Source organism: Sylvia atricapilla, chromosome Z (genome assembly GCF_009819655.1).
Source record: "Sylvia atricapilla isolate bSylAtr1 chromosome Z, bSylAtr1.pri, whole genome shotgun sequence".
NCBI classification, from domain to species: domain Eukaryota; kingdom Metazoa; phylum Chordata; class Aves; order Passeriformes; family Sylviidae; genus Sylvia; species Sylvia atricapilla.
Window position 1 is genome coordinate 60,283,220 of NC_089174.1, and position 27,305 is coordinate 60,310,524.

Here is a 27,305-nt window from a genome sequence, read left to right on the forward strand (position 1 = left end):
AAGCAGAAGTCTTTTTTGTTCAATACAAGTATTTCAGCTACTAATAATGCAGTGGTACCAAGTAAATTCTGTCAGATAATTTTTCATAAGGGATGACCTTCTCCCTCTCTACCACTGCCTGAAAGAACCGGAAAATGAGGTGGGAGTTGGGCTTTTCTCCAAGTCATAAGTGACAGGACAAGAGGAAATGGTCTCAAGTTGTACCAGGGAGATTTAGATAAAGTATTATGATACATTTCCTCACGGAAAGGGTTGTCAGGCATTGGCCAGGATTCCCAGGGACCTAGTTGTGTCACCATTCTGACGGTATTTAAGAGACCTGTGGATGTGACCCCTCAGTCAGGAAGTTCCCCCACAGCAATTAGCCCCCTGACCTGGTAGACAGGGAGTAGAACAGATCCCCGGTCATCCAGAAGATAATAGTGGCTTGCTGTGCCACTTAGACAGTCTATGGAACCAGACAGGATTCACCCAAGGGAGGCTGGTGGAAGAGCTCACCAAGCTGCTCTCCATCATTTATCATCAGTCCTGGTTAACTGGGGAGGTCTCAGAGGACCAGAGGCTGGCCAGTGTCATGCCCATCACCAAGAAGTATCAGGGAACTATAGGCCTGTCAGCCTGACTTAGTGTGCCTTGAAATCAATTATCTTAATTCTGATCACACAGCACAAACAAGACAACGAGGAGATCAGGCCCAGCCAGCAGGGGTTTGTAGAAAGCAGGTCCTTTCACCTTTACCAACAGGATCTCCCTTAATGAGCATGTATGAAACGCAACACAGGAAAAGCTGTTGATGTTGTCTGCCTGGACTTCAGCAAAGCCTTTGATATTGCCTCTCACAATATTCTCCTGGAGAAACTAGCAGCTCATGGCTTGGATAGACACACTGTTCACTGCGCAAAAAGTCATCTGTATGGCTGGGCTCAAGGAGTGGTGGTGGGTGGAGTTACATCCAGATGATGGTCGTTAACAACTGGCGTTCCCCAGAGCGCAGTACTGAAGCCAGTTCTGTTTGAGTACCTTTATCAGTCATCTAGACAAGGGGATTGAGTGCAGTCTCAGTCAGTTTGCAGATGACACCAAGCTGGGTGGGGTGTTGGTCTGCTGGAGGGCAGGAAGGCTCTGCAGAGGGATCTGGACAGGCTGGATCATGGGCTGAGCCCAGTGGTGTGAGGTTCAACAAGGCCCAGTGCTGGGTCCTGCCCTTGGGTCACAACAACCCCAGGCAATGCCAGAGGCTGGGGCAGAGTGGCTGGAAAGCCGCCCACAGGAAAAGGACCTGGGGTGCTGTGACAGTTGACTGAACATGAGCCAGGGTGTGCCCAGGTGGCCAAGAAGGACAATGACATCCTGGCCACCATCCTGACTACCAGCAATAGTGTGGCCAGCAGGACCAGGGCAGGGATTGTCCCCCTGTACTGGGCACTGGTGAGGCCGCAGCTCAAATACTGCGTCCTGGGCCCCTCAGTGCAGGAAAGACATTGAGGTATGGGAGCAAGAAGGGCAATGAGGTTGGTGAAGGTTATTGAGTACAAGTCTTGTGAAGAGTGGTTGAGAGATCTGGGGGTGTTTAGCCTGGATAAAAGGAGGCTCAAGGGGGACCTTATCACTCTATATAACTCCCTGAAAGGAGGGTATAGTGAGGTGGGGCTTGGTCTCTTTTCCCAAGCAACAAGAACAGGATGAGAGAATACAGGCTCAAGCTGCACTGGGAGAGTTTCAGGCTGAACACCAGGAAGAATTTTTCACTGAAAGGGCGGTCAGGCATTGGAAGGACCAGCAGGAAGCAGTGGAGTCACCACCCCCTGATGAGTTCAAGAAATGACTGGAGCTCTTAATGCTATGATTTAGTTGACACACTGGTCTTCAGTCAAAGGTTGGACAAGAATGATCTTGGATTTTTTTTCTAACATTACAGATTCTATGATTTTTTGCTGTACACACACACACAAACACACACACACACAAAAAAAGGAAGACAAGCACACCACAGAACAAGATTTCAGTCAAAAATATCTTCAGTTATACACGTCAGATAGTTGCTTTATTATCTTGAATTACAAGACTTCTGATTCATTTGAGAAAAATTGAACTTGTTTCTTTAACCTTTATTTGAAGTTTCATTATTTATGTTTCTTTTCAGGTATCAAAATTCTAGTTCAAGTGCTTTCATGAACAGTAAGGCTTAAAGGATATTTAAGTGCAGAAGTCAATTGTCCACATACACTAACCTCAATGTATGTAGCCTGAACTTAAAAATATCCACAAACAGAACTGATTTTGAAGAACAATAAATACATTAAGCTGCAAACAAAACTGACTACCGAGAGGAATATATATTGCTGGAAGTATAATATCTACTATCAAAACAACAACTAAAAATTAAATTTGAATGGCAGCTTAATGTATTACCTGATCTAATAGTTTCTCTTTCTCATCATCTTGAGATTCTCACAAAGAAAAAAACACAGGAAATATTTCCTTACGCATCAATTTTCTGCTTACTTACCAATTTTGCCGCTTTTCCATAATCAATCCATCGAATGGTGGCAAAGTTTGTTGACTCTGCACAATTAAATCCATGGTTAAAGCCTGCATGGTATCCATATGGAAAAGTGATCATAAATTCTCCTGCCTCTTGGGTAACCTGTAACAGTAAAAAAACATTTAAAAGGCCAAAATAAATAAACTTGAAAAAAACCTCAAAGTGAACCATGTTACAAAGCATTTCTAATCCTATAGCCATGAAAATCACAAATGCCTTTGTAACCAACTAAAACAAAGATTTTTTTTGCCTTCCACAGAGATGAGATTTAATACAAACAGAAACAGTATACTCAAGACAATGTTCTTTATCTAAAATACATAGCTAAGTGCAACACTTAAATTCAGAAAGAACTCAAAGAAGTTCTTCTTGGAGCAGAGGTTCACTGGTAATAAAAATTGGAAGTAACTGAAAAAGACAGTATAAAGAATGTATCTTTCTTATTGCTGAGAGGTAGCAAAGACAGGCTGGATCAAAATACCCACAATTACAATGCCTAAATATTGAGCAGAATGCCTCAAGACAAAACTATTAAAACGTAAGTTTTAAGCTGCCTGTGTCCTTCCCCTCTTTACGCAAAATTTTAGAGAGCAGAAACAGTCTGACATTACTGGTAACAAGAATTCCAAATAACTAAAGGACAAGTGGGATCGAAGGAGACCCTGAAAAATAAAAAGCTTGAAGACAGTCGAACTCTGATATTTTCTTAGAGATTGAGTAAGTGTAACTTCAAAAGACTACAACTAACAGAAAACGTGCAAAGACCACTGGGTCAACAAGATATTACAGAAAGCAGGGGAAAAAAAAAAAAAAAAAAGGGAAATTAAAAAGCCAACACCAAACTCACTGCACAGTAATTATATTTTGTATATACAAAAATAAATTCCAATCAAGAGACATATCAGACTTGAAATGCTTTTAGAGTAAACTACCAAAAAAAAAAGTGTGGTAACATAAACAAATCACTAGTCAGGTTATTATTCTCTCTTTCAAGGGAGAAATCTCATCTTCCTACACTAAGATGGACTGCTGCTCTCCTACATGGAGAAAACAGAAGACAGTACTTCCTGTCAGTCAGTAATATTCTCTCCACACAGTGACAGCTCTAATCTCCTAAAGTCAGACCACCAGAGACTATCAAGGACAGGCTAGTCAGAGACTTGAAACAGCACACTGTCTTCTGAATTATCTGATAAGAGTTAATGAATAAAGTAGATTATACAGAATAGTTAAGAGATTCTCCATTCTCGGTTTGATACACATTTTATGTGAAACACACATCAGACAACAGACTCACTAAAAAGCAAACAGATCTATTTAAATGAAGCAAATAATCTGAGCAGTGACTGATGACTATTCAACATATGCATTTGTTGATTACAGGAAAATAAGGAGGCTTCTCAGGGTCTAAATAGGTTGTTTTCAGTGTGTGCCAATGCTTTACATAAGCAATACAGTAAGAAAAACTGAAAGGACAAATATGACACTTTTTAGGGCACACACTTATGACTTAAAAGTCACAAAAAGGAAGGGTTAAATTTTAAATAGTCACCAAAATAAAAACTTAAAACATTTTTCTTTTAAATGTCATGTCCTCAATCTCAGTTTTCTACTGCTACAGCTGCCTTCCACTCAATTTCTGCTTTTACAATTCCCTTCAAAATTGTAATTTTATCATTTTATAAATTCTTTTTGTGTTTTTTTGCACAGTGCAAGAACACACAGGGTTAGCACTTCAAAGAGGTCTATTTCTTATTGTATTAAGGGATGAAGGCAAGAGAGGAAAACAAGAAAAATAGCCAACAAAGCTAGAGGAAAAAATGGATCTTACATTTTGCATGGTTAGATTTTTTGTGGATTCATATTTAGTATATACATGCAAACACACATATATAGCTGCATATATTGTAACTGTTACTGTAGCACTTCAACAATCGCTGTGGGAATGTTTAAGAAAGATTATTCTCAAGGCTAACGATTCCAAAATTTATCTCAATACACCCTCCCACTGCTGATAGTTTAGCAGGTGTTCTATTGCAACAAGCAGCAGTTCAGCTGCCACCTGGTAGGCGTAGGCTGACTTATCAGCATTCAGCACATTTCCACTCCTATCACTTTGAGCCATGAGAGATCACAGACTGGTTCTCTCTATTCACTTTCTCACTGAATCCCATTAATTACAATTACACTTGGGTACAGTCTGCTTACTCCAAAGACTAGGTGATAGAACCAAACTTAAATATTTAACTGTTTGTAGCACTTTTTGTTTTCTTTTTTTCTTCCCATTTTTCAGAGGATTATTATCCTCTAAATTAGAATACAGGTATAATCAAGACACCAAAATACAAATATCAACTTCCTTACCCCACCTCAAATGAGTCATACTAAAAAAAGTGTACCGACATTCTGCAATATGCTACTTTAAACACCAACCACTGAAAATTATACTGTTCAGAGTAATGTTCTGTAAATCTGAAACTATAAATCTGGTTATAAAGCTATCCAGCTTGGAAAGCTGCACCTGACACTTCATGATAAAACACAAGGCTATGAAAGGAATCAGTATACTTACCTATATATTACAAAAACTGAATTCAGCAGTTAATAAATCATTCAGAAAACAAACTACTTATTTTATGAGTAATTTATTCAAAAAAGCTTGCTTTCCAAGGCAGGCAGTATCATTCTAAATGCCTGCATTTCCTCAATATTACATATAGGTTGACTTAAGCATGTAAAGTGATACTCCAAAATGGCATAAAACCCATCCATGTCTTCATCCCACCTGTGTTGCCAACAGGATTGGTAACACAGAGGTGTCCTGGTTCTTGCTGAGCATGTCTTACACAGCAACAAGGTTTTTCTGCTCCACACATCATTCCACCGGTGATGATGATGAGGGTGCACAAGAAGTTAGGACGGGATACAGCCAGGACAGCTAAGCCCATGTATCCAGCTCAATACATAAAGCTGTGAGATAAACAAGGCAGGGCAAGTGTTTGGAGCAGTGACATTTGTCCTGCCAAGTCACAGTTATGCATGACAGGGCTCTGCTTTCCTGGGAATGGCTGAACACCTGCCTGCCCACGGGAAGCAGTGAATGAACTCCTCATTTTGCTTGGCTTTTGTGCACAGCTTTCCCTTTCCCTGTTAAACTGTCTCTGTCTCAAACCATGAGTTTTCTACGTTTTATCCTTCCAAGGATATCCCACCAAGGGGGAGTGAGCAAGCGCCTGTATGGTGTTTAGTTTCCAGCTGGGCAAAAATATACATAAAAATATTCTTCTTTTTATTAACACTGTTAAAAAATCAACTAAACCAGACAAGAAGCATTGCCTTATCCTATATTTTAGGCCAGGGAAAACACATTAAGCAAAGTTTGTGTACTCATTCACACATTGTATCAATAAATAAACAGCCCGTAGACAAAACCAGAAAAAACAATAAGCACAGTATGTGGCAAAGATAGTTTACACCACCATGCTGCAGTGGGAATAAACTGAGAAAAAACGTAATATTGCCTGGTTCTTCTGAACAACTTAAAACAATCTGTGAAATGAAAAACCAGGAATCATAGCCTTTTAATGATCAAAAGCCTTTTGAAAACTCAGTATTAAGATAAACAGATACTCAGGCAGGGGATCTTCTGAATCAAGTTCTAGTTCTCTAAGGAGATTTACAAAACTCCAAAATTTAGAAAATTTAGAACCTTAGAATTTACAAAATGTATGGAGTAATTACACTTAAAAAAAAAAAAAAAAAAAAAAAAAAAAAAAAAAAAAAAAAGGCAATGAATTGAAAATGTTTTATTAGCTGGCACCTACAAGAAGTTCCATGTGGAAAACAATTAATACAGAAAATCTTGTAGAAAGCAGAAGAAACTGAATACTTCAGACGTTTTTAAAAGCAGCTATGTATTAAGTTCATCCAGAAAGAAAAAAGACTGGTATTCTTCTCAGTTTCTGTTTGTATAATGTTCTTATCAAATGTTTATTCTGATACTACTTAACAGTCAAAAATAATAATTCATTCTTTTTCTATTATGTTAAAGCTTTTAAAATATATTTTAAATTAAGTAACAGTTCTTTTGGCTTTATTCCACCTTAAACCTTTTAGATCCTTATAATGATAAAGTTATATTTAATTGCATTAGAAAAGCAACATACAGAAAAATAAATTAAATATTTGTGTTAAAATCCTAGGTATACAACTCAACAGAATGAATTAGTAAGTGTTTCAGTCAACAAAAGATCGCATCCAAGCTACAATGGAAATAAACCAAATATAAATAAACTAAAAGTAACAAATTCTGGTAATGTCCTGGAAAAAAAACACAGAAATATTGTAATGGCTACAAGTGTTTAATTCTAGAAAATTCCCTGCTAAAACTATTAGAAGTTTTAACACATATTTTCATGAAGCCACTACTTAAAAGAAAAAAAACTGCCTCACCTTTACTGTAACAATGCTTTTCCTAAACATAAATCTAATTCAATCCATTAAAGTAGAGTTTAAAAAGAAACATTAATGTACCTTGTCAAAAGGAATTCCATACTTTTTCAATATCGAGGGAGAAATGAGAGTCATCTTGTGGCGAAGAAAAGCATCACATCCTTGAGAGCTGCTCGGAAAGAATCCTAATAAGGCAAGAAAAGCAAAACTGCACATCTTTTCATCAAATTGAAGAGGAAATCTCTGTAATATTTTTCAATACTTAATACTGTTTAAACTTGTTTTAGAATTCATCATATCATTCATAAATTCTGAGAGGTTTTAGAAAAATCAAATGCATCACTTAAGCCTTTAAGCACCACCTCCTGCTTTCCAGGAGGAGGGGCTACAGGGTCTTCCTTGTTCATTAAGTGAAATAATTTAGAACAAATGTGGACCTGTACATTTAGGCATACTTCCTTACCCTTTAGAGAAATATTGTTGCTGGGAGCTTTTTTATGTAAATGTTCATTCTGCACACATGAAAATCAATTGCAGTAAATAACTTTAGAAGGATTTCATGAAGACTACATTTACCCTGCACTTACAAACCATCTATACAGTAAACAAATACAACTGCCTAACTTTGTACAATCTGTTGTATCCCTCTCACATAAATGGTAGTTCATCATTCACATAAGCAATTTAAATCTTGGGAAAACATGCTTACTTAATCATTTATTTTTCAAAAAATCATTTTCAATCAACCATATGAATTTTTTAATGCCTTGAGAAAAAGAATGAACAATAATTTTCCATAATATACAGATTTCTCTCTAAAGTTAGACTTAATTTCTTCACTCTGGTCAGTCTTATATGTTATGTCTATTAACCACAATAAAACTTCAGAACAATCTAGAAGTTATCTTATTACAGTTTTTATATTCTTGGTACATTCCATCTAGCATACCCACCAGTATTGGAAGAACAATATTTTTCTGATTTGTCAGAAGGAAGATTAAGCAGCACTTAAACAGCAAAGGCATAATGAAGACTTGTGCTGGTTAATGTACTAGGAAGCCTGCTAAGCTGCCCTGAGATTAGATTTTATTCAAATTTATCATTCTTAATTTTTTGTCACCAACAAGCACAGAATTCTTTACTGTCTCTTTGAATTCCAAATCATGTTTTAAGTTTCAAAAAGTACTATTTGATAGGTACAGTTACATATATGTGGCTTTCACTGACTAAAAGAAAGTTAAAAGAAACTAGCCCACAAGTTGTGGACTTCAGAAAAAAAAAATTCATCTATTTTTTTTACAATTAATGCCTATAACCTAAATGACAGTAACCAAAACTTAAAATCTACAGTTTCTGAGCACCAAGAAATCCCAGTCCTGAGCAATATAACAATAGAAATATCGGGAAATTTGCTTTGAAAAATGTGGTTGAAAATGGCACTTGAGACTTGAGGGAAGAGCTGTTATGAAAAGTAGATGAAAGCTTAATTGCTAAAAGCAGAGAGAGTTTAACTGAATTTTCCCTGAGAAAACAAATTTTGTACCAAATTACGTTACTCCAATATGCTTAATTAGCTCAACACAAGATGATAAAAAGCAAACGATAGGCAGACATCCAAATCTTAAGCTGTACCACTCCAGCTCCAAGAGATCAGACATAGCTGTGACAAGTCCAACCAGAAGGCAGGCTTACTGCTGAATTCCAAGAAAGTTGCAAATAACACAGAGCAGCAGAACACAACCTGCTCAAAATCCACTACTAGAAATTTACAGAACATTTGCTGCGGTTACGGAGCTCTCACAGTGGAATCAAAGTGCAGCCTACACATTCTGTACTGTTACAAAATATCTTTTAACTTGTTAAAGTCTACACTTCAGCACACAATTTTTTCAGCATCATTCACCTCATTTTCTCAAAGGAACTCCCCTTCAATGAACAAGGCAAGAAAGGAAGGTAGTATTTCCTCATTATAAGACTCTATCAAAAGATCTTCTGTCTGTCAGGCTAAATATAAGTCAAACAAGCTTTTCTTCCAGAAAATAAAAACCCTGTGTGAGAACTGGCTAAATGCAAAAAATACCAAATAGAGGATTTGGCATTGGAAATATTACAGGACTCTTACAAAATCATTAAATGTAGGCCAATTCAAGATATGCCCACAACATTAAGAATCATTCTGAAATACCACACTGATGTTAAAATCATCAATTAAAAGGATTACCATGTAATCCTGTATGTTTACTGAAATCCCACATACAAAAGAAAAAAATACTGAAATCTATCTGGAATGTAACTAACTATTCAAATTCTGTAACACATTCATGCTTTTAAGGGACACATGAAATTTTAATTTAATCCATTAACACTAATCCATTAACTCTAAATCAGTTCTGCAAGAGCAGGTATTTTGTATGAATTCACATGCAAGCCTAGTTTCTTGGATGGTTCCTTGAGATATGACAGATCTATACCCTGTTCATCTCCTTGGAAATGATTACAAAGAAATGGAGTAAGAATTCAAAACAATTACTTCACAGAAGCCAATGAGAAATAATCAGAGCTCAGGGTACAACTGAATAAGGTTTTCATTGATTTATGTCCAGAAGAAAAAGGCAATTGAATTAAAAATTCTCCAGTCCATGATTTACAGAAACACTGACATTTTTAACAGCTAGAGCAAAATTAGAACAGTCTGCATGGAAGTATGTGATTTAATACTTGCTGGCCAAATGTTTGGGTAGGAACAACTACAGGGAGAGGACATTTATCCACCAAACTCCAGGCTCCTCTTGGCTTTTTAAAACCCTTATTTAGTTAGCCAAAGCAGCAACAGCAAAGAGTATGTGAAAGCATAGGCTTCAGACGGTGTTAACAACCAAAAACATGCCCTTACAAGACTCTGTATACATATTCTAACAGAAAACATCATCCAAAATGTTGAATCTTATCAATGCTGTTTTTACGAACAAAAGTAAACTATTTTAGTAACAGCAAAATCACTGGACTGGGGAAGACATATCCTTTGTCAATGCTATCCCACCTCAGCATGATCTTTCCAGAGAATATAAGGTTTTGTAATCCAAATACATGCTAAATGAAAGTCAAAGCCTTCTCATCTTTGGGCAAAGACAGAAACAGTGCGCACTCAGCAGATTCCTAGCCATGGAGGGATATACAACATATTTTAAAAAAATAAGTTCAAATCTCTAAATTATTGAGGGACAGACAGTGAGGATTGCCACCTGGCAGTCTCATTTTTTTATTTTCACCCTGAGAGTGTCTTTCCAACATATCACAGCTCGTGTCAGATGACCACATCAATATCATGCCTATCACTCAGGCAAACTGAAAGTGGATTGGGTTCTGTTCCCTGGTTGATTAGCATTTTCAAGATATTTGGAATGCTCCTCTATGCTACTAAGAATGTGTCCATAATGTTTTCAATCACATTGTCCAGTTAAAATCATATATGCAGAAATTACACTACTATTCCCAAAAGTATAATTCTACAACTTCATTGGACTGAACAGGTTGGTTTGCTGTGTTTTATCTTGAATGACCAAGGAAATCAGAATTTGGTCACATATAAAGTCATTATTTAATGACTTTATCTACATAAAATCATATTCTTAGGGAACTTTCAAATCAAATCCTGACCAGTGCAATGAATGAAGCCAGACATCTTGTCATTTCCAACACTTCATTACTCAAGATTTTACCTGAAATTTAAAGGTGTTGCATTTCTCATTAATATAATTTCCGATTTAAAGATATATATATAATCATAAAACTCACAACATAAGAAGAATACCCTAAATTGCAAATATCTTCAATATAGTTTAATCTTAGTGAAAGTAAAAATAAATCAAATTAACATAATTAATCTCAAGGTTATGATTATGTTTTATTTATGCAGACCTTCATTTAAAGGACTTACACAAAATATTAATCATAATTTGCAGATCAGTACTGTTGAAACAATGGCAGAGATTATAGAACTACTAAGTTTTTTAGTAATTCTCTTTTTAGATTTTACTTTGGTAAGTACAAATACAAACTTTATACAATGTATTTAAATTATTTTGCCATGATCTAATTTGATTTAACTTTCTGTGTTGAACATGAAAGAAATTAGGATGCTAAATTTGCATAGCAACAACCATCACAAAGGAACAATGGCAATTTGTATGCTATACAAAGCAGAGTACAAAAGCTGCAAAGAGGCTTTCAAGTGGTATGAAATACAACTGTAGGTATGCCCAGATGACCACGTTCAAGCCTTAAGTTTATTATCCCTTAAGTAGGACTTTTCTAACTTGACTTATTCTTTTTCTGAGAAAAAGTTCAATTCTTCAACTGCTAAAGATTTAGAAGTTATGCAAAATCTACTTCAAGTCTCATTTCAACAATTACTTTAATTTGCTTTCATACATAACAGGTAATGACTTCTGCATAAAATGAAGTAATTAATACTATCCACCATACAAAGCTTTGTACAACCATGAATACTTACAATATATTAAACTTTACTTTAGTTTCTTCTTTAACATAATTGAACATCATAGATTGATGTCATCTCCTTTCTAAAACAGTTTCTGCACTCAAATGATCTATTAAAAGATCTTCAAAATCCTTCAATCTGCCATTTCTCATTTGCCACTCTGCCTCTATTCTCTTTATTTTCTAACCCATTTTGTAAAAAAATCCTTTAAGAATACTGTGGTATTACAGATTAACATAACACATATAAAGATTGCAGTTAAGAGCTCACTTGAGATTTTTATTACATTTATGTCTACATAAAATTGAAAAAAAAAATCTACATAAATGAGAAAGCAGCTGAAGGGCAAAATCAAACTGTTGTCTTTATTAGATGCAAGTCTAATGTCTTTCAGACAAAGCATTTGTAGGCACCACAGTCAATCAGATTTCAATGTAAAGTAAAAATGAAAGCATTCATGCACAAAAGGCATGTGTTGTAATTGTGATGTGCAGACAAGATAATGGAAAATATTCTAACTTTCCATTAATTTTTGGTATCAACTGCTGCCTTGACTTAGACAACCTGTCACATTTAATATATTATTTTATTATTTTAATTATTTAGGGGCATTCAATTAATTCAGTAGGCATCTGGTCATCAAAGCTAACCTTCCTGAATAAACTACTTCCTTTTTCCTTCAAATGTTGCACTCAAGCAAAAGCATTTTCACTATACATTATATTAAATACAAAGGTCTCATTTATACTGTGTTCTATTAATGTTTTCTTTAAGTCACTTGCAGCTGTGCAGCTTACTTTATACTTTCATTTTTCTACGATACCTTATGTGAAACAGTCTGCGTTTTAGAAGGCACCAGTTACAAAATAGATCATCATTGCATGGAAACAATACAAAATGGTAATTTCAGGGGCTTTTTTTAAAAAAGTCAATTATTTTTATCATTCGTCATTGTAGCATTATCTTCCACATTCCATCCTCCTATTAGCTGGACCAAAAATATCATGGAAACAATCTACTTACAGAAAAATATCCCAGGCTACATTAAATTCAAATACTAAAAACCTAAGTTTCACAGACAACACTCTTCAATCTTTCTGATTCATCTATCTTATATTGCTGCTACAATAATAATCTCTGGATGGGCACCCAGTTTTCTACAGATATCCAGTTTCATTCAGTAAATATAATGGAATAAATACTACTTGAAATTTAATCATCTCTGTTCAGGATCTGATTCTATGCTTTATTTGCTATTTGCTATTCAAAACATAGTACTGATGATCATAAGCATGATTCATCAAGGAAGTTTTCCATTCACTCCACAGTTCTTTGTAACTTACATTAACATAAAATCAAAAGCAGCAGTGAATAATTTACTTCTGCACAGATGCTAGTCGAACTCTGACTAGCACTCGGACATCAAGACACTGTTCCTCTCGTGTAACCTATCAGTTTCTGAAAAAGAGTGGCCTTGGAGATTTCCGTTTCTCCAATGCTTAATGTCCTATTTCTATCACTGCATTAGGCTACCATCAGCAACAAGAGAGCTGTGGATCTTCAGGGCAGTTTTCTAATATAATACTTAATTTTCATGTAGCAAAACAAGTATTTCCAAAAGTTACCTACTTCCTGAATTTGTACAGGTTACTCCAGTATCTACAGAACTCAAGGTATCTCAAGGAAAGAAGTGTTTTTTTGGTCTACAACAAATAATGCTATGCCTCAATCCCACTTTATTTTTAGAAAGGGATGAACAAGTGTTGCTTCAACTGCCTATCCTTTTCTCTCACTCTGAAAATAAGGAAAAATTCAATGCATACTCACTACAGCACACTTAAACTTGAATGGTTTTAGAACACTGCACAGCAATTATCAAGCAATATGAAATCTACAATAAATGCCAGAGCAGCCAAAAAACATCATGTGCAAAGCCTATCTACCTGAAGATCTTACTTCCATAAAATGTCTGAACTGCGCAGAGACAAGCATTTTTACATACAGCATGAAAAGTTGTCTTCCTCTGACTAATCCAGTAGCAAATAGTTGCTGCTCCAAGACTTTGAAAGCCAGGGACAAGCTCCTATGCTCCTCTAATATAGTTCTGCACCACTGTGCTGCAATCTCCCTCCAAATCCATTATAATTTTAGAATCCACCAAGGAGAGTAAGGAATATATAATGTGAAATAAACCACCTCCTCAGACTTACTTTAAAGCTGACAAGACTCTTCTTTTGGAGTCTCTGTGTATACAGGAAGATTCCACCAATAATTTTTTTGGTCACCTTGCCCATGCAAGTCATCACAGGCCTTTACCATACTCCCTTCCCTCTGTTTATACTCCTTCTCACTAAAAAGTTACCAGCAATTATGAAAAGAAAAAGGCTTTTTTTTTTTCAACAACACTAGTGTCCCTCCCTCAAATTTTTCCAATTCTCTACTTCTTTTACTCTTTTATCATGTCTTGTAAAACTAAATTATTCAGTCATCCTAAATCAGTGTCCATTGCCCAGCATACAAGTTTCCAACTTGTTTACCACTGAAAACCAAAGTGTATAGAGTTCTATAGTTTGCATTGGGAAAAGAAACTGGAAAGCAACAAAAATGAATGACAACTTTTTCAAAGGATATTATGACAAAATTTAGGAACAGGAAATGTAATTATTCAGGTTGAAATCTGTTTTCCTGAGACATGCTTTTAAGATGGTCTTAAGTTTCACATCTTTAACTACAATAGTTTTGTAATAGTTCTGAAAAAGAGTCATGCACCCACATACTAAGGATAAAAACTTGATATAAAAACAAAATGCACGCTGATTTTCAGAATTTTGTCCTGATCCACAAGACCCAATTATGAACTTTCAACAGCATTCCTTTCCTCTAATTCTATTTCATTAAGCACTCCATTCCATAATTCCTTTAACACTTATTAGCAAGCTATAAAACATGGGCTGCCAGGCCAAGACACATGATTATTCCCATGTTCCTAATTTGCACTCTTAATTCAGAAACAAAAGTAGTGGCACAGTATTACTGAAAAGAAAACAAATAACTGAGTGAGAGTCTTTCTACTAGCAATTTTTTCTGGACTAGTGATTTTTATCCCTTAGACCTCAAACTTACAGCCATACCTCTGCTCCTTCTCCCAAACATTTCTGCCACCTCTAAATGACAAAAGCCAGTATGTGCTTTAGCAAAAGAGGATCTATATGCCTGTTCAATAGTCAGCAAACTGCTAACAAATAAGACTTAGTCTTTCTCCACTTTGTCTGCTTATTCTTTCACAGAGGCATGAAGCAGGACTCCACTCTGTACTCAAACATCAACTTTCATGAAACTTTTTGAGACTCATCTGTCTTCAATATTTCTATCTCTGTATCAAATTTGGGTAAGAAATTTCAAAAAGTTCCTAAAGAAAAGCAGCTAAGCCAAGAAAAAGCAAGGGCACAGAGGAGAACAAAGATACTAGCAATGAAAATCTAATGAACAAGAAAATACTAAGCCTCATTTTCCTAAGTTTCAACAAGCTAAAAATGCCAGTACAATATAAAGTTCTAAGAGAAGCCAAAAAAAAAAAAAAAAACCAAAACAAAGAACTACTTTAATTCTTAAAAATTCCTCAGGGCAATAATACTGTAGACACATAAAAGTCATACAACATTAAAAAATAAAACAATAGATGAGTCAAGACCAATGTTTTTCACTTTCCTCAGGGGCTGTCCTTCAAACACCATATATATGAAAATATTGGAAATACTACCTTGAGCTAGTCTTTCAAGCCGTTTCCCATGCTCTGGAGGAATAGCATACCTAAAATTCACATAAAGAAAAGGATGAAATGTTTAAAGAAATAATTACTACATAATGACTAAAAGTCTTCATTCATGTATGATAAATTTCTAACAAAACAGACAGCAAAAAGATTAAGGACTGAAAAATTACACAGAAAAAATATACCAACATCTAAGGAAAAAAATAGACATTGGGGGGGAGGGGTTTGAGAAAAAAAACTTTGTTTATTTCTAGTTTAAACATTTTATTATGTAGTTTCAAAATGTTGTATTCACTATTTAAAGTCACATTGACAATATTTGATATTATTACACCACCACAATTGAAAAAGAAACACATCCTTTATTTTTCCAAACGAATTTTTAAAATGTAAAATAAATCCAATGTATCCAACTTTAATTTCTTTGAATTTTAGTATGCTTCACATGACATAAGGGTTCAACAGAAAAATATGAGCATTAAACATCTCTATTTTTTCCTACAGCAAAAGTTGTGTAATGAAAGGGTTACTTGCCCTTGTAAAATCACTACAATTAAATTTTTAAATTATTAAAGAAATAGACTCTTTAATTTGCAGAACTGCATATATCTTAGAAATTCACTGTTCTTACAATAATATAATTTTTTCTAAAATCCACACGCTATCTACAACAATTCAGTAAAAATATAAAATAACATATTATTTTTCATGTTCACTGCAGCCAAAAAATAGGAAAGTATTGAAATGTTGTTTAATTTCTGCTTCTCTTTGTTACTAACATATTTACTGCACTTTATGGACTTACTGTATGTTTTAATTAGGATGTATTATTGACTTTAATGACTTTAATATGTGATATAATAGGCTTTTTTTCAGTTTAGTGTTGCAGTAACACTGGATTGAGTCTTCTCTATTAAAAAAATATGGTTCAGAAAAAAAGAAAAAGTATAACTACCTGTACAAGATAGTCCAAATCCACACTGTTAACCTAAGTAAACGTAGAGCCTTTTACTACACATTTCATTCATCAGCCTTGAAAACTCACTAAGAAAAACAAGCAATAAACATCTGCCTACCTCAAGTTGTTTGTTATTGCATGCTATTTGCATTACACTAAAATTTTACAATTTTACTCTTACAACTGAAACACCTGCATAGATGGAAGACCACTACAGAAGTCAGTGCTCTGTTTTGCTGTAAGCAAAACACATGCATACTCGCAACTCACTCCAAACAGCATTAAACAAAGAGACTTTCAGCTTACTACGTTCAATGCTTGCAGTTTTAATCAGAATTTTGCTGTCTCACAAAACTGCACTTTGTTTCTCTCCCATTTGTACTTTCAAAGTGTTTGTGACTGTTTTCCACTCCTTATTGCACACACACCATTATCCATACCAATCTAATCCGTATGTTCGCCATCTTTCACATTCCATCAGAGAAAAATGTTATGTACAGCACTATATATTGTACTGTATGTCTTTAAATACTCAACTCCATAAAGCAAAACATGAACAGATACTGTTAATGTCTAACAAAAAACCTCAACACTAGACATCGTACTTTGCTTTGACTCTAATTGAACTGGTGCTCCTCCTAGAATGTTTCTCCTTCAAAAGTATGTTATACAATTTAGTAATAATATGGAGCCATATGCTTCCATTTGTACACATAAACATGCCAATACTACAAAAATACAAAAGTCAATTGAGCTCTCAGTAAGACTTTTGGAAAGACAATGCATGATTTAACTGGACTACAGCTATTTATTTAGTTAACCTAAAATTACAAAGCGATACAATGTATTAAATGCAAGTTGGTGTTTTTCGTAAGTCTTCACTTAGGTTGTGTGGTAACACCTGCTACTCAATCCTTTACTTCCCTCTGTTGGAATTGCTTGTTCTTCACAGCTAAGACGAGGACAGAGGAATGGAGACAGACGACCCTTTGTTCTATGACACATTAAGAATCCCAAAGTAACTCTCAAGAATAGCTCAGACTTGATTCCGAACACAACTTATTAGAAAACTATGCTTAGCACATGTGCATCTGCCTCTCATGGTGAATTACATGAATCTTGCTGATTCCTTGGTCTACTCAACATTAAACAAAAAGCTCCCAAATTCAAGTGACCTCGTCAGAGAAGAGAAAGCATTCACTCTTAATCTCAACAGCTACCTTATATGAGAATTTGAAAAGTTAAAAGCTCTTAGAAAAATATCTTCATTTTGTGTCCAGCTTTCTTTTAGCCACATTACCAAACCACCACTAACATTATTTGACTTCTCACATAATAAGGTCAAGTCCAGCCACCCCCAAAGCAAATGTAATGGTAAATCACTAAGAGGCAAAAAGACTGTTTCTTGGATAAAAAGCAAATAAACAGACAAAAAGTTAAGAAAAGACAAAAAGGGGAACACTGATGCTAACTAGACCTTAATTTTATTAGTTCATGAAGATATCCTTAGTAAAGTATGAAGAGTCACCATTCATAGTCATACTACAAGGACAGAAAAAATACGGTACTTATATTTATCTAGTATTGTTCAAAAACATCTTCTGAAATAAGTCTTAGTTCAGCAAATCAAGAGTACTGGCAACAAGACAAATACAAATAAGTAATAAATATTAAATTTACATCATTAACTTGTTATTCATTTATATATATATGTTTTCAAGATTAATGCTTCTATACAGTTCCTCAGTCGCATCAAAAACAACAAATTGCTGCTTTACTGTGCAAAAATTGCTCAGCCAACCAAGATGATCACTAGACAAGCAACCTCTTCTATCCACCTAATCATTCCCATGTCAGTGACCCGAAATGGAATGTGAAACGATTTGAGTTCTATTCTTCCACAGTCAGGTGTATGCACAGGTAATGGTTAACAGCATTAATTGCAAACAAATTTAGTGTGATGCTTAATACTTAACCAAACTACTTCTCTAAACCCCATGTTATATAGAGACAAGGTAAAAAACAGCTGATGATTTTCTTGCAGAATGTTATTTTAAAAATTCAAAAGCTGCAAACACATAAAATGTTGTTATAAGTAAACATCATCAGCTTTTTTCAAAATGAACTATATTCAATGGTTTTATAATTGGCAACAGACAACTTGCAACATTCACATTATATCAAAATAATGCTACCTAACTCCAGACACTGAGCTCAGAATCATGTCACCCTTTTATTGGCAACTGATTTACTCTATTATCTATTTTGGCAATTCATATTTATTACACATAAACCTGATACATACCTTTTTAAAATATAAGCAGATTTACATTTCATAGACTTAATTTAGGAAGTTAATACAGGTTTTGTCTGTAAAAATTTGAGATTTGAAAGTCTGTTGCCACCTAAAAATGTTCCTATTCAATCTATATATTTTAAGAAACAAAATTCTCTTCCACAACAGGAAAACAACAAATAAACAATTAAAACTTCTCTTTTCCTTCTAATCCCTGAGCAAAGTTCTTCCATTTTGTGAAGAACATTGAAATTAGCAAATGATTGCTATGTTTCAAGCACAATAACCCATTTGAGCTGCTGACAAACCACTATACTATTTGATTACAGTCATCTCTGTGACTTATAATATTTCTTATTTATATGACAGTTTTCAGCAAGACATCTGACTAAGCCTCATGAAAGCTTTATACTTTATTCCCATTTCTGCCAGACAGGTTTGACTTCTTCTGTAGTTTTCTGTGTCTATTTTGCTTCCTAGATATAGAACATGTTCCTACCATCAGTGGTATGCACAACTTTCGCAAAGGTACCAAGACACTTCCACTTACACTGAACTTTCCATCACCTTGTCAGATTGTGACTAGTTTTTGTCACCTGCTGATCACACTGAAAATTCTAGTAATCCTTCCTCAGAAGCCCTGTAGGGACCTAGCTGAGCCTCTCTAAATCCATTTACCTTACTGTCATATTTGTTCTTAAATCATTACAGTGTTAGCACCAGTCTGAGTATACATTTCCTTCTTCACCTTTTTGTCTATAATTTTGTCTAAAACTAATAGCAGAATGCTATCTATTGTTATCCTATCATATTCATAACCCCATTACTGTTTCCCCTGCTATTGGGATTCAAAATCTGGGAGCCTTCACATGAAATGTTTCTAAGACTTCCACAACCCCTGCTGCCTAACCATGTATCTTTCCTGATTTTTCCACCTCACTAAGATGAAAAAGTGTTCGTACAGTTTCTACACTGGCAGATCCATAAAAACAGATTCCAGTCACGCCAATCAAGAGGTAACAGTAATGTTGCTCAGAGTATAAATTTTAGGCAACCTAGAGATCATATAGATCCTTGCCATCCTATATCCACTGGAATCATGAAGAGAATTCCTGAACCTAAATTCCTACTTTATTTTCATTATCACAATATATTTATTTCCTCTTACAACCTAAATAAATTGTCAGGTCCGCTCTCACTCTCCTAATCCATCTGATGTTGGCTAAGCATTCTCTCTTTAAGAATCTGGTCTCTTTTTCTTTATATGATCACAAAGATGGAACCATCTATTCTTTCTGTAGTATTTATTCCTGACTGACCAACCCTGCAAGGCATTTTGTGATTTATGAAAGATATTACTGAACAGGAGAAATTTTTAACATAATGTATTGTCTCTTGTCATTTTCAGTCTTCAGAAAAGCTAGGAACCAAAGACCAGATGGAATGTCACAGAACACATACAAATTGATACGTACTTAATGTATGTATCATACTGCAAGTTTTCACTGTGCCCCTTTGAAGGGAAAGTAAAAATATTCTTTGTGCAGAAAAGAATTCAGGCCTTCACCATCAGATATAAAAGGTGACAAAAATGAGCGCAATATTTTAAAATATTACTTCCTAAAGTAGAATAACATATTCTTCACACATCTTTTCTTCTTTAAAACAAACTAGAAAAAAATTGTCCTATTATTATGATATTTGAAATATCCACAGTGCCATGAATACAATTACTTTCTCCCTGCTAAGAAATACTTCCTTATATTCATTATTATTCTTCTTCAAGATGATTTATTTCATCTCAAGACTTAAAAAGATTCAACACTACTGGTTTTTATGACTCAGGTAATCAGAACAAGCATAAGCCTTGCTTTCAGATACTTAACCAACCCAGAATTATTTTTAAAAATATGAATGTCTTATTCAGAATTTTTTAAATTTATAAACTGAAAATGTGCATTCAAGAATTATCCATATTTTACCTAAGGATATAATACATACATTAATAGTATAGTATTTCTACTAGTAACAAAAATGGTCTGTGCTAAGCATTAATTTTCAAGAGCACTTTTAAGTTTAACATGACAGAATTCCTCAAATTATTACACAAACCAAAAATAAATTATTCTAAGACACATACTCCTGAAACAATAATTACAATAGAATAAAATATTTAACAACAAATGCCAGAGTGAAGAAATTTTTAATATTAGTCAGCAGTTTATAAATACCATTACAAAGTACATCAATATCAAGTGATAACTGAATTAATAAGCCACACTATCAATCACACCAATCGTTTGTCTTGCTCATAAGACTTTCCCTAAGAAACTGAAATGTAAATTAAGGTACCATCTTCAAGGTACCTTTCCCTTCAGAATGCAAAGAGAAAACTGCAGTAAAAATTCTTGCCTAATAGCAAGTAATTTTAAGTCTCTTTCCAGCAAATCTTCCCCCACCACATACCCCAATCTCTTCTGCTCTTATATTATTCTATTTCAGGGCTTTTAAGTTTAGGTTCCTTTTTCTCTTTCAAAATATTTCCTCTTTAGCATATTTTTGTAAGGTGAGGAAAATTACACAAAATTAACATGTGTATTATGTTACACATATTACATGTTACACAAATAAATACATAAATATCTAAACAGCTCTAATGCTGATTTTGTAAGTTATCAGACACACTTTCCCCCATGTTTCATATGAGACAGTCAGTGAAGGAATAGGTATACGTATTATAGAACTATAGACTTCTCTGCATAACTCCTGAAGTAGAAGTGTGAAGTGTAAGAATTAATGCAAGTTAACCTATGCCTAAACACTGCGGAAAGCTTCAAATTCTATAAAGACTGCTACAGCAGTTAGACTCAACTCCTATCCACAAGTTCTAACTGTGGCTCTCAGATGGAAATAGCTGTCCTTTCAAAATTCAGAGAAAATACGCAGCACGTTAGCTCTCCAAAAGACCAATGTGTCTGTCTTAAAAAACCACAGGTACAACCAGTAAAATCCAAGAACATGCATTACTACTATATATGTCTAATTATTTGGTTTCACTAAGGATTGTCAAATCAGTTGAATTAAAGAGCAGATAAGATCTTTATCATCTGTATCATAAGATTCAGCTCATGCCCCACTTTCTCAAAGAAAATATTACATTAACATCACATTATCATATGACACATTTTATTGATAAATGAACTTTGCATAAATTGCTGCAGCATTGCTCCAGTAAAAGGCATATCTGTAACATTCAACAAATCTTCAGCTGTCTTTCATTCAACTTTTTTATAATGCTGCATTTCTTAAATATATGGGCCAATGTGGTACAGAAAATGAATTCGTATCCACCATTATTTCTTCAAAATATGAAGAGGTCAGTGTTTAATGATTTTGTTCCTTAGAAGCACAAACAAGTACCAGTAAACTAAATAAGCATTTATCTTGTTATCAACTCATACCTCCTTCAAAATACTTTAAGAAGCTTTCCTAGCTTCCTCCCATTGTATCTAAGGACTTCAGAGTTTAAGTTCTCTACTGTTTGGAATGTCACAATATGCAGTGAGTTTTGCTTCACATAGCACTTTTTCAATTCCTAAGAAGCAAAAATCTTCATATTACTTACAATTGTACTATCATCTTTGAACATTCTGGAATCACCTCTCTGTACATCCAAATTTTTTTAAATATATTTATGTTACAGTTAACAAGACTTTCTGTATAATTAATTCTATCAAAGAAGAAATCTTACATACCTCTGTATATAATTTATCAATTTCAAACATGGACCTGCTTTACTACAATAGGAATTCAGCTCTGCCTTAACTCAAGAGATCCATTACATAAGCAAAGCAGGTAAAAATAAAGCAGTAACCTAAGAGCGAAGACCTGACCAATCTACCACACTCACAGTATAAATGCATGATAGGATTTGAATTTTTTATGGGTATTAAAAAAAAAACAGTGATGTTTTATGGAATTACAAGCTATACATTTTCTGTCCAAGTTTGGATGACTAGAAACTCTGAGAACCAAACTATGCATAACTTATTTTTACATATCTTTCTAATGATTTTACACTCTCTTCACAGCTATTCTGAAAAACAAAGATTTTATGAACAAAACGAATTTATTTGTCTTATATACTTGGATATATGCACATATAGTGTATCACAACTTGTCTGTTAAGGTTGTTCAACCAAAAATCTAAGATTACAGAGAAAGGACAGTAGAAGTTTCAAATGCAGCAACAATTTTTGGCTCAGAATCTTGCCTCCTATTGGTCCAGCTGAGTTTACAGTACAGAATATAACTCTGATTCAAAAAGCAATTAAATGCATTTTAAATAGAAAATACGGTCGTTAGTCCCAAAAGGCAGCAGAACCAAAAAAACTGATTTCAAGATGTTCTTTCAGAAGTTTCTCAAACAGTCTTGGGGTTCCAAACACATTAAGCTTCTCATATTGTATCTTTCAAACATTTTTCTGTTGAACTCAAATAAGTCTTATGTAATTATCTGTCTTTCCTTTTAAAATAAAAGAATGTATAAGTGTGATTGTATAGCATTCTGAGCTTAAAAAAACCTTTGACTGAACTGCTATCTTAGCTTTTTTGTAGTTTAACATTGTGAAACAATCATAACCCTTCTGTTTGGTTTAGTCAGCTGAAATAAACAGAAATTATCTTAAAAAAAAATTAACTTGCCATGACTTCGGCTCCCCGAAATGGAGATAATTAATACTGTAGAGATCCATGTCTTCAGTGTGCCACGCAAAGGTTGTTTTCCACATACCAAAATAAAGATATGGTGTATTTACACCCTCAATAGAAATTCCACACTCTTCTCCTACAACATCCAATATTGTATTAAGATGGGCAATATTCCATTCCTCAACACCCTGAAAAATACACATAATAAAAATATTACTAAGCTTTTAAAGCAATGAAGTTTTATATAACAGTTCCAGTCAAACGATACACACTTGATGTAGCCTTTCAAAAAACAGTCTGTTCATACATATTTGTAAGCATTTTAGAAGACAGTTGAAGTTACTTGAACGAAAATTCTCTTGACCTTAATGAGTATTAGATCAGGTTATAAGTCTAAGATGTTCAGAGCAGAGAACAAAAGTTCTTATCTGGTTTACAATTTTATATCAAATCTAACATGCACTGAAACACCACACACACCATACTACATACAAAAAGGTACACAAAATACAGAAATAATAGCAGCAGACAAAACCTTCAGTGAGTTTACAGCTGGAAGCCACTAAGTTTCGCAGTACCTATCTATGCTCTTTTACTACTTACAAAAAAGTAATACCAAATACTGTGAAAAAATCATTAAAAAATTTATTTCACAGGCATGAATTTACCATTTCTCTGGAAAGTATAAAAACTAAAATGACTACTTGACTTCAGATATATTTCTAATCATAATGATGTACTGCATAAGAAATATACCACAGAAAAAATCAATTGATTTCAGGGGATTTAAGCTGTTTCCTTACATTATTGCACATAAAATTTGTATATTAAAAGTCATTCAGAAAGTAATACATGTAGTTTTTGTTGCACTTCAGATTGAACTGCGAACTGCAGTTCTAATTTCAGGTAATACAGCATGTAAGAGACAGTATAACCAAGATCAAAGCTACAAAATTGAAGAGAAAAAATTAGGCTTCATTATAACAGCAATTATTAGCACCTCCAGGGAAGACATTAGCTGGTGCTTAAGCAGTCAGAAAACCAAGAAATATAATCAAAACTACTAAAAACTCAACGGAGACAAGTTTTATTCGGAAGACAGGCTCTAAGCACACTCTTAACCATGAGCTGCTCTGCCCAAAGCCCATCACTGAACCAACAGTTCTGGTAATCTTAACTGGGGCACAAACTGATGGCAGACTGCAGCCCTGATGCATATTATGATGCATATGATATTTAATACTTGGACAGCTGGAGTAGTAAGAATACAAGTTGAAGCAAGAAGTAATGAAAACTTAATACCATCAGTTTTCATTTGTTTTTTTGAGATTTTTATGTCAAGCATGTTATTTATGAAGCACCTAAAATTGATTGCAAGATTGCACCTAAAATTGGTTACAAGAAGGTAACATCTGTATGAAGTTCAGACTTCTCATTGAACAAACAGTTCTAACCAACTGCTTTGGCTACTTCACTTACTAAGAAATACTAAGTCGTTTGGAATTTTACAATGGAATTTTACAATTGGGTAAAGGGTGTTTATAGAATGATTTCATTACAGACGGCATTGTTTCTTCTTTTAAAATGGAACCCTTGAGTTTGACACATTTGTGAAACACATAGGCACATGAAATTTAACAAGTTGAAAAAAATTTAAATCCTAACAAAAGAAAAAACACCCATCTGAACTCAAGAGTAGAAACCGGCAAAATCTGCACCTTTCAAACATCAAACATGGCAGCAGTAAATTAATACAACTATAAAATAAAAAATTTGAGGTAATAATTTTTAGATAATAAATCCTCAAATTAATTTACAGATTTTATTTTTTTAAATCACACAGAATTTATCTCTGCCCACAAATTGTGCAAATCACTTGGAGAAACAAATTAATACAGGGAACTAAGAGCAATGATTCAACCACAGATACATATACAAGATTAGAATAACAAGAAATACTTGTAACCAACTGTTAATATCCAGGCAGTTACTCTGACAGTGGCCAAGCAATACTACAGCAATTTGCACTTGGAGGTTTCTTCAGACAGAAAATGTGTTATCTTTCTATTTAACAGTATTCCATGGGCTTTTTTCACCAATTATTTGTCCCATCGCAACCTTTCATTCATGTAAGCTTCTAGCAATCCTAACATCCTGAAATCTTAAGTCTTCTACTAAGAATTAAGTAATAGCTAAGGGAATTCTTTTTTTAACAGCAAATCTGGTCTTTGCACACTGTTAATTTGTATCACAACTAGTCACCAAGCAAACTACTAGTGATTTGTCATCAAATAAAAGCAATTTCTATCATGGAGACCAATTCTAGAATAACTAACTTGCTTCAAAGTACCAAACATACCAAATAAACAATCCACAACTGGTACACTCAAGATAGATTAACTACTTCCTTTTCCTGAAGACTATTTTGGACAAGTACTCTTAGCTCAAAAGGAAATGTTCTCTGAAACTGGCCAAAATACTAAAATCACACTGATTCATTTCAACTCTTCCTACATTCTTTAGACTTAAAACAATAAATAAGTTTCGTATTTATGGCCAGATTGTTACAAGCCATTATTAAAAATTCTTATTAAAGATGTTAGTTTACCTTTACCGATTTTAGTATTTAAAAGCATTAAGTAAAATGCTTGTATGATTTTAAAGTAAAACACAGATTCTTATTTTTATAGTAGTTGTATAATTGGTTTTAGATGTAGCAATTGCAATGCACACTAAAAAGATCCCTTCTACTTCACCTGTAGAAGTGCATTTGAATAGGTCAATACATAGCCATACTTCTCAAGTTTTAAGTATATTTTTGCAGGTTATGCTATATTTAATAACAGTTGTACGAACAGCAGTACATCCATTACTTAACTATAACATCTATCTGGTAGTTTCTTACAAATACAAATACATCTAGACATTAAAATATTCAATATTAGGAAAATACAAAATGTTTATTCTCCTCAGAATATCACAATACTATCAAAATATCATAATTTCAAAGGAATATGTCAAGATACTATTTCTAATTTATCTGTATTTCTAATGGTAAATTCTTTAATAAATACCTGTCATCACTGACAACTGTACCACACAAACCAATACCTTGAAAAACTTTACTTTTCAGCAGTTTTCTGTTCAGCAGGTTTGGATTTTTTTCAGCAGTTCTTAAAACACCTTACCAGTTATGGTCACTGCTATGCACACTACACTTACCTTGTATTCCCTTAAAGAAATATTCTAAGGTACATAGTAGATTATATAGAAGACCACTATTCCAATCTTCATTCATTTAAAAGTGATTCAAATTTACTGTAAATTACTACTAAGAGTTTTTATTATTCTTAACAGTCTTTGCATCTGTTTTTAATACAATATGGAGACCCCTGACAAGCATTTCTCATCTGAACACCTGCACACTTTGGAAGGAACTGACCCATTGTGTTCCCAAAGGCACAAAGGATGACGTTTATCTCAGCACATTGGTAAAAAGTTAAGTTCACAGTTGAAAGCTCCAACCTCTTTGCAAATAACAATAAAAAAGGCTTCCAGTGCAAAATTTTTTTTATTTAGTTTTTAAGTACTTACAAAAGTGACATGATGCTAGTCTTTTCACTTTACTTAAACCAGTCAACACTGTCATGTTTGAATCAGGAACATGATTTCTGTATGCATACATTATTACTCACAGTCCTTTTCAGTGTTTAATTTTCCCTTTGATTATCTCACAGCTTCATTCCAGTATTAATCTGGCAAACAAGACAGCAGTTGCACACCTAAGACTGAAGAGCCCTTATGACTGACTGTAACAACTAAAAATAAAAAAGACTAAAAAACCTAATTAAGAGAGCAGAATGGAAAGGAACACAACATTAGAGAAAAATCTGTGCTTCATAGTCCATTCCTCTCTCCACATAACCATTCACTCACATCAACAAATATAATAAAGCTACTGCCAGGCTTTTACTGTGCCTTGAAAGTCATTAAAACAGAGGAAGAAAAATGCTAACAACAAAATCTCTACACCATAAACACACATATTGAGAAATACAAAAAATCTCCCTC

The 27,305-nt window shown here is 34.2% G+C and overlaps 1 protein-coding gene across 2 annotated transcripts in view; it reads right to left on the reverse strand.

The window, feature by feature from the left end:
• Positions 1–27,305, reverse strand: part of KDM4C (lysine demethylase 4C) — a 246,651-nt gene that overhangs the window by 194,182 nt on the left and 25,164 nt on the right. The window contains exons 5-8 of one of the 2 annotated variants that reach the window (XM_066339406.1): positions 23,229–23,422; positions 15,259–15,308; positions 7,079–7,182; positions 2,510–2,647 (exon numbers count right to left, since the gene is read on the reverse strand). In XM_066339406.1, the coding sequence (XP_066195503.1) occupies positions 2,510–2,647; positions 7,079–7,182; positions 15,259–15,308; positions 23,229–23,422 (486 nt within the window). Of the gene's footprint in view, positions 1–2,509; positions 2,648–7,078; positions 7,183–15,258; positions 15,309–22,953; positions 23,423–27,305 lie in introns of those variants that run through there. The other variant, XM_066339405.1, reaches the window with a different exon arrangement.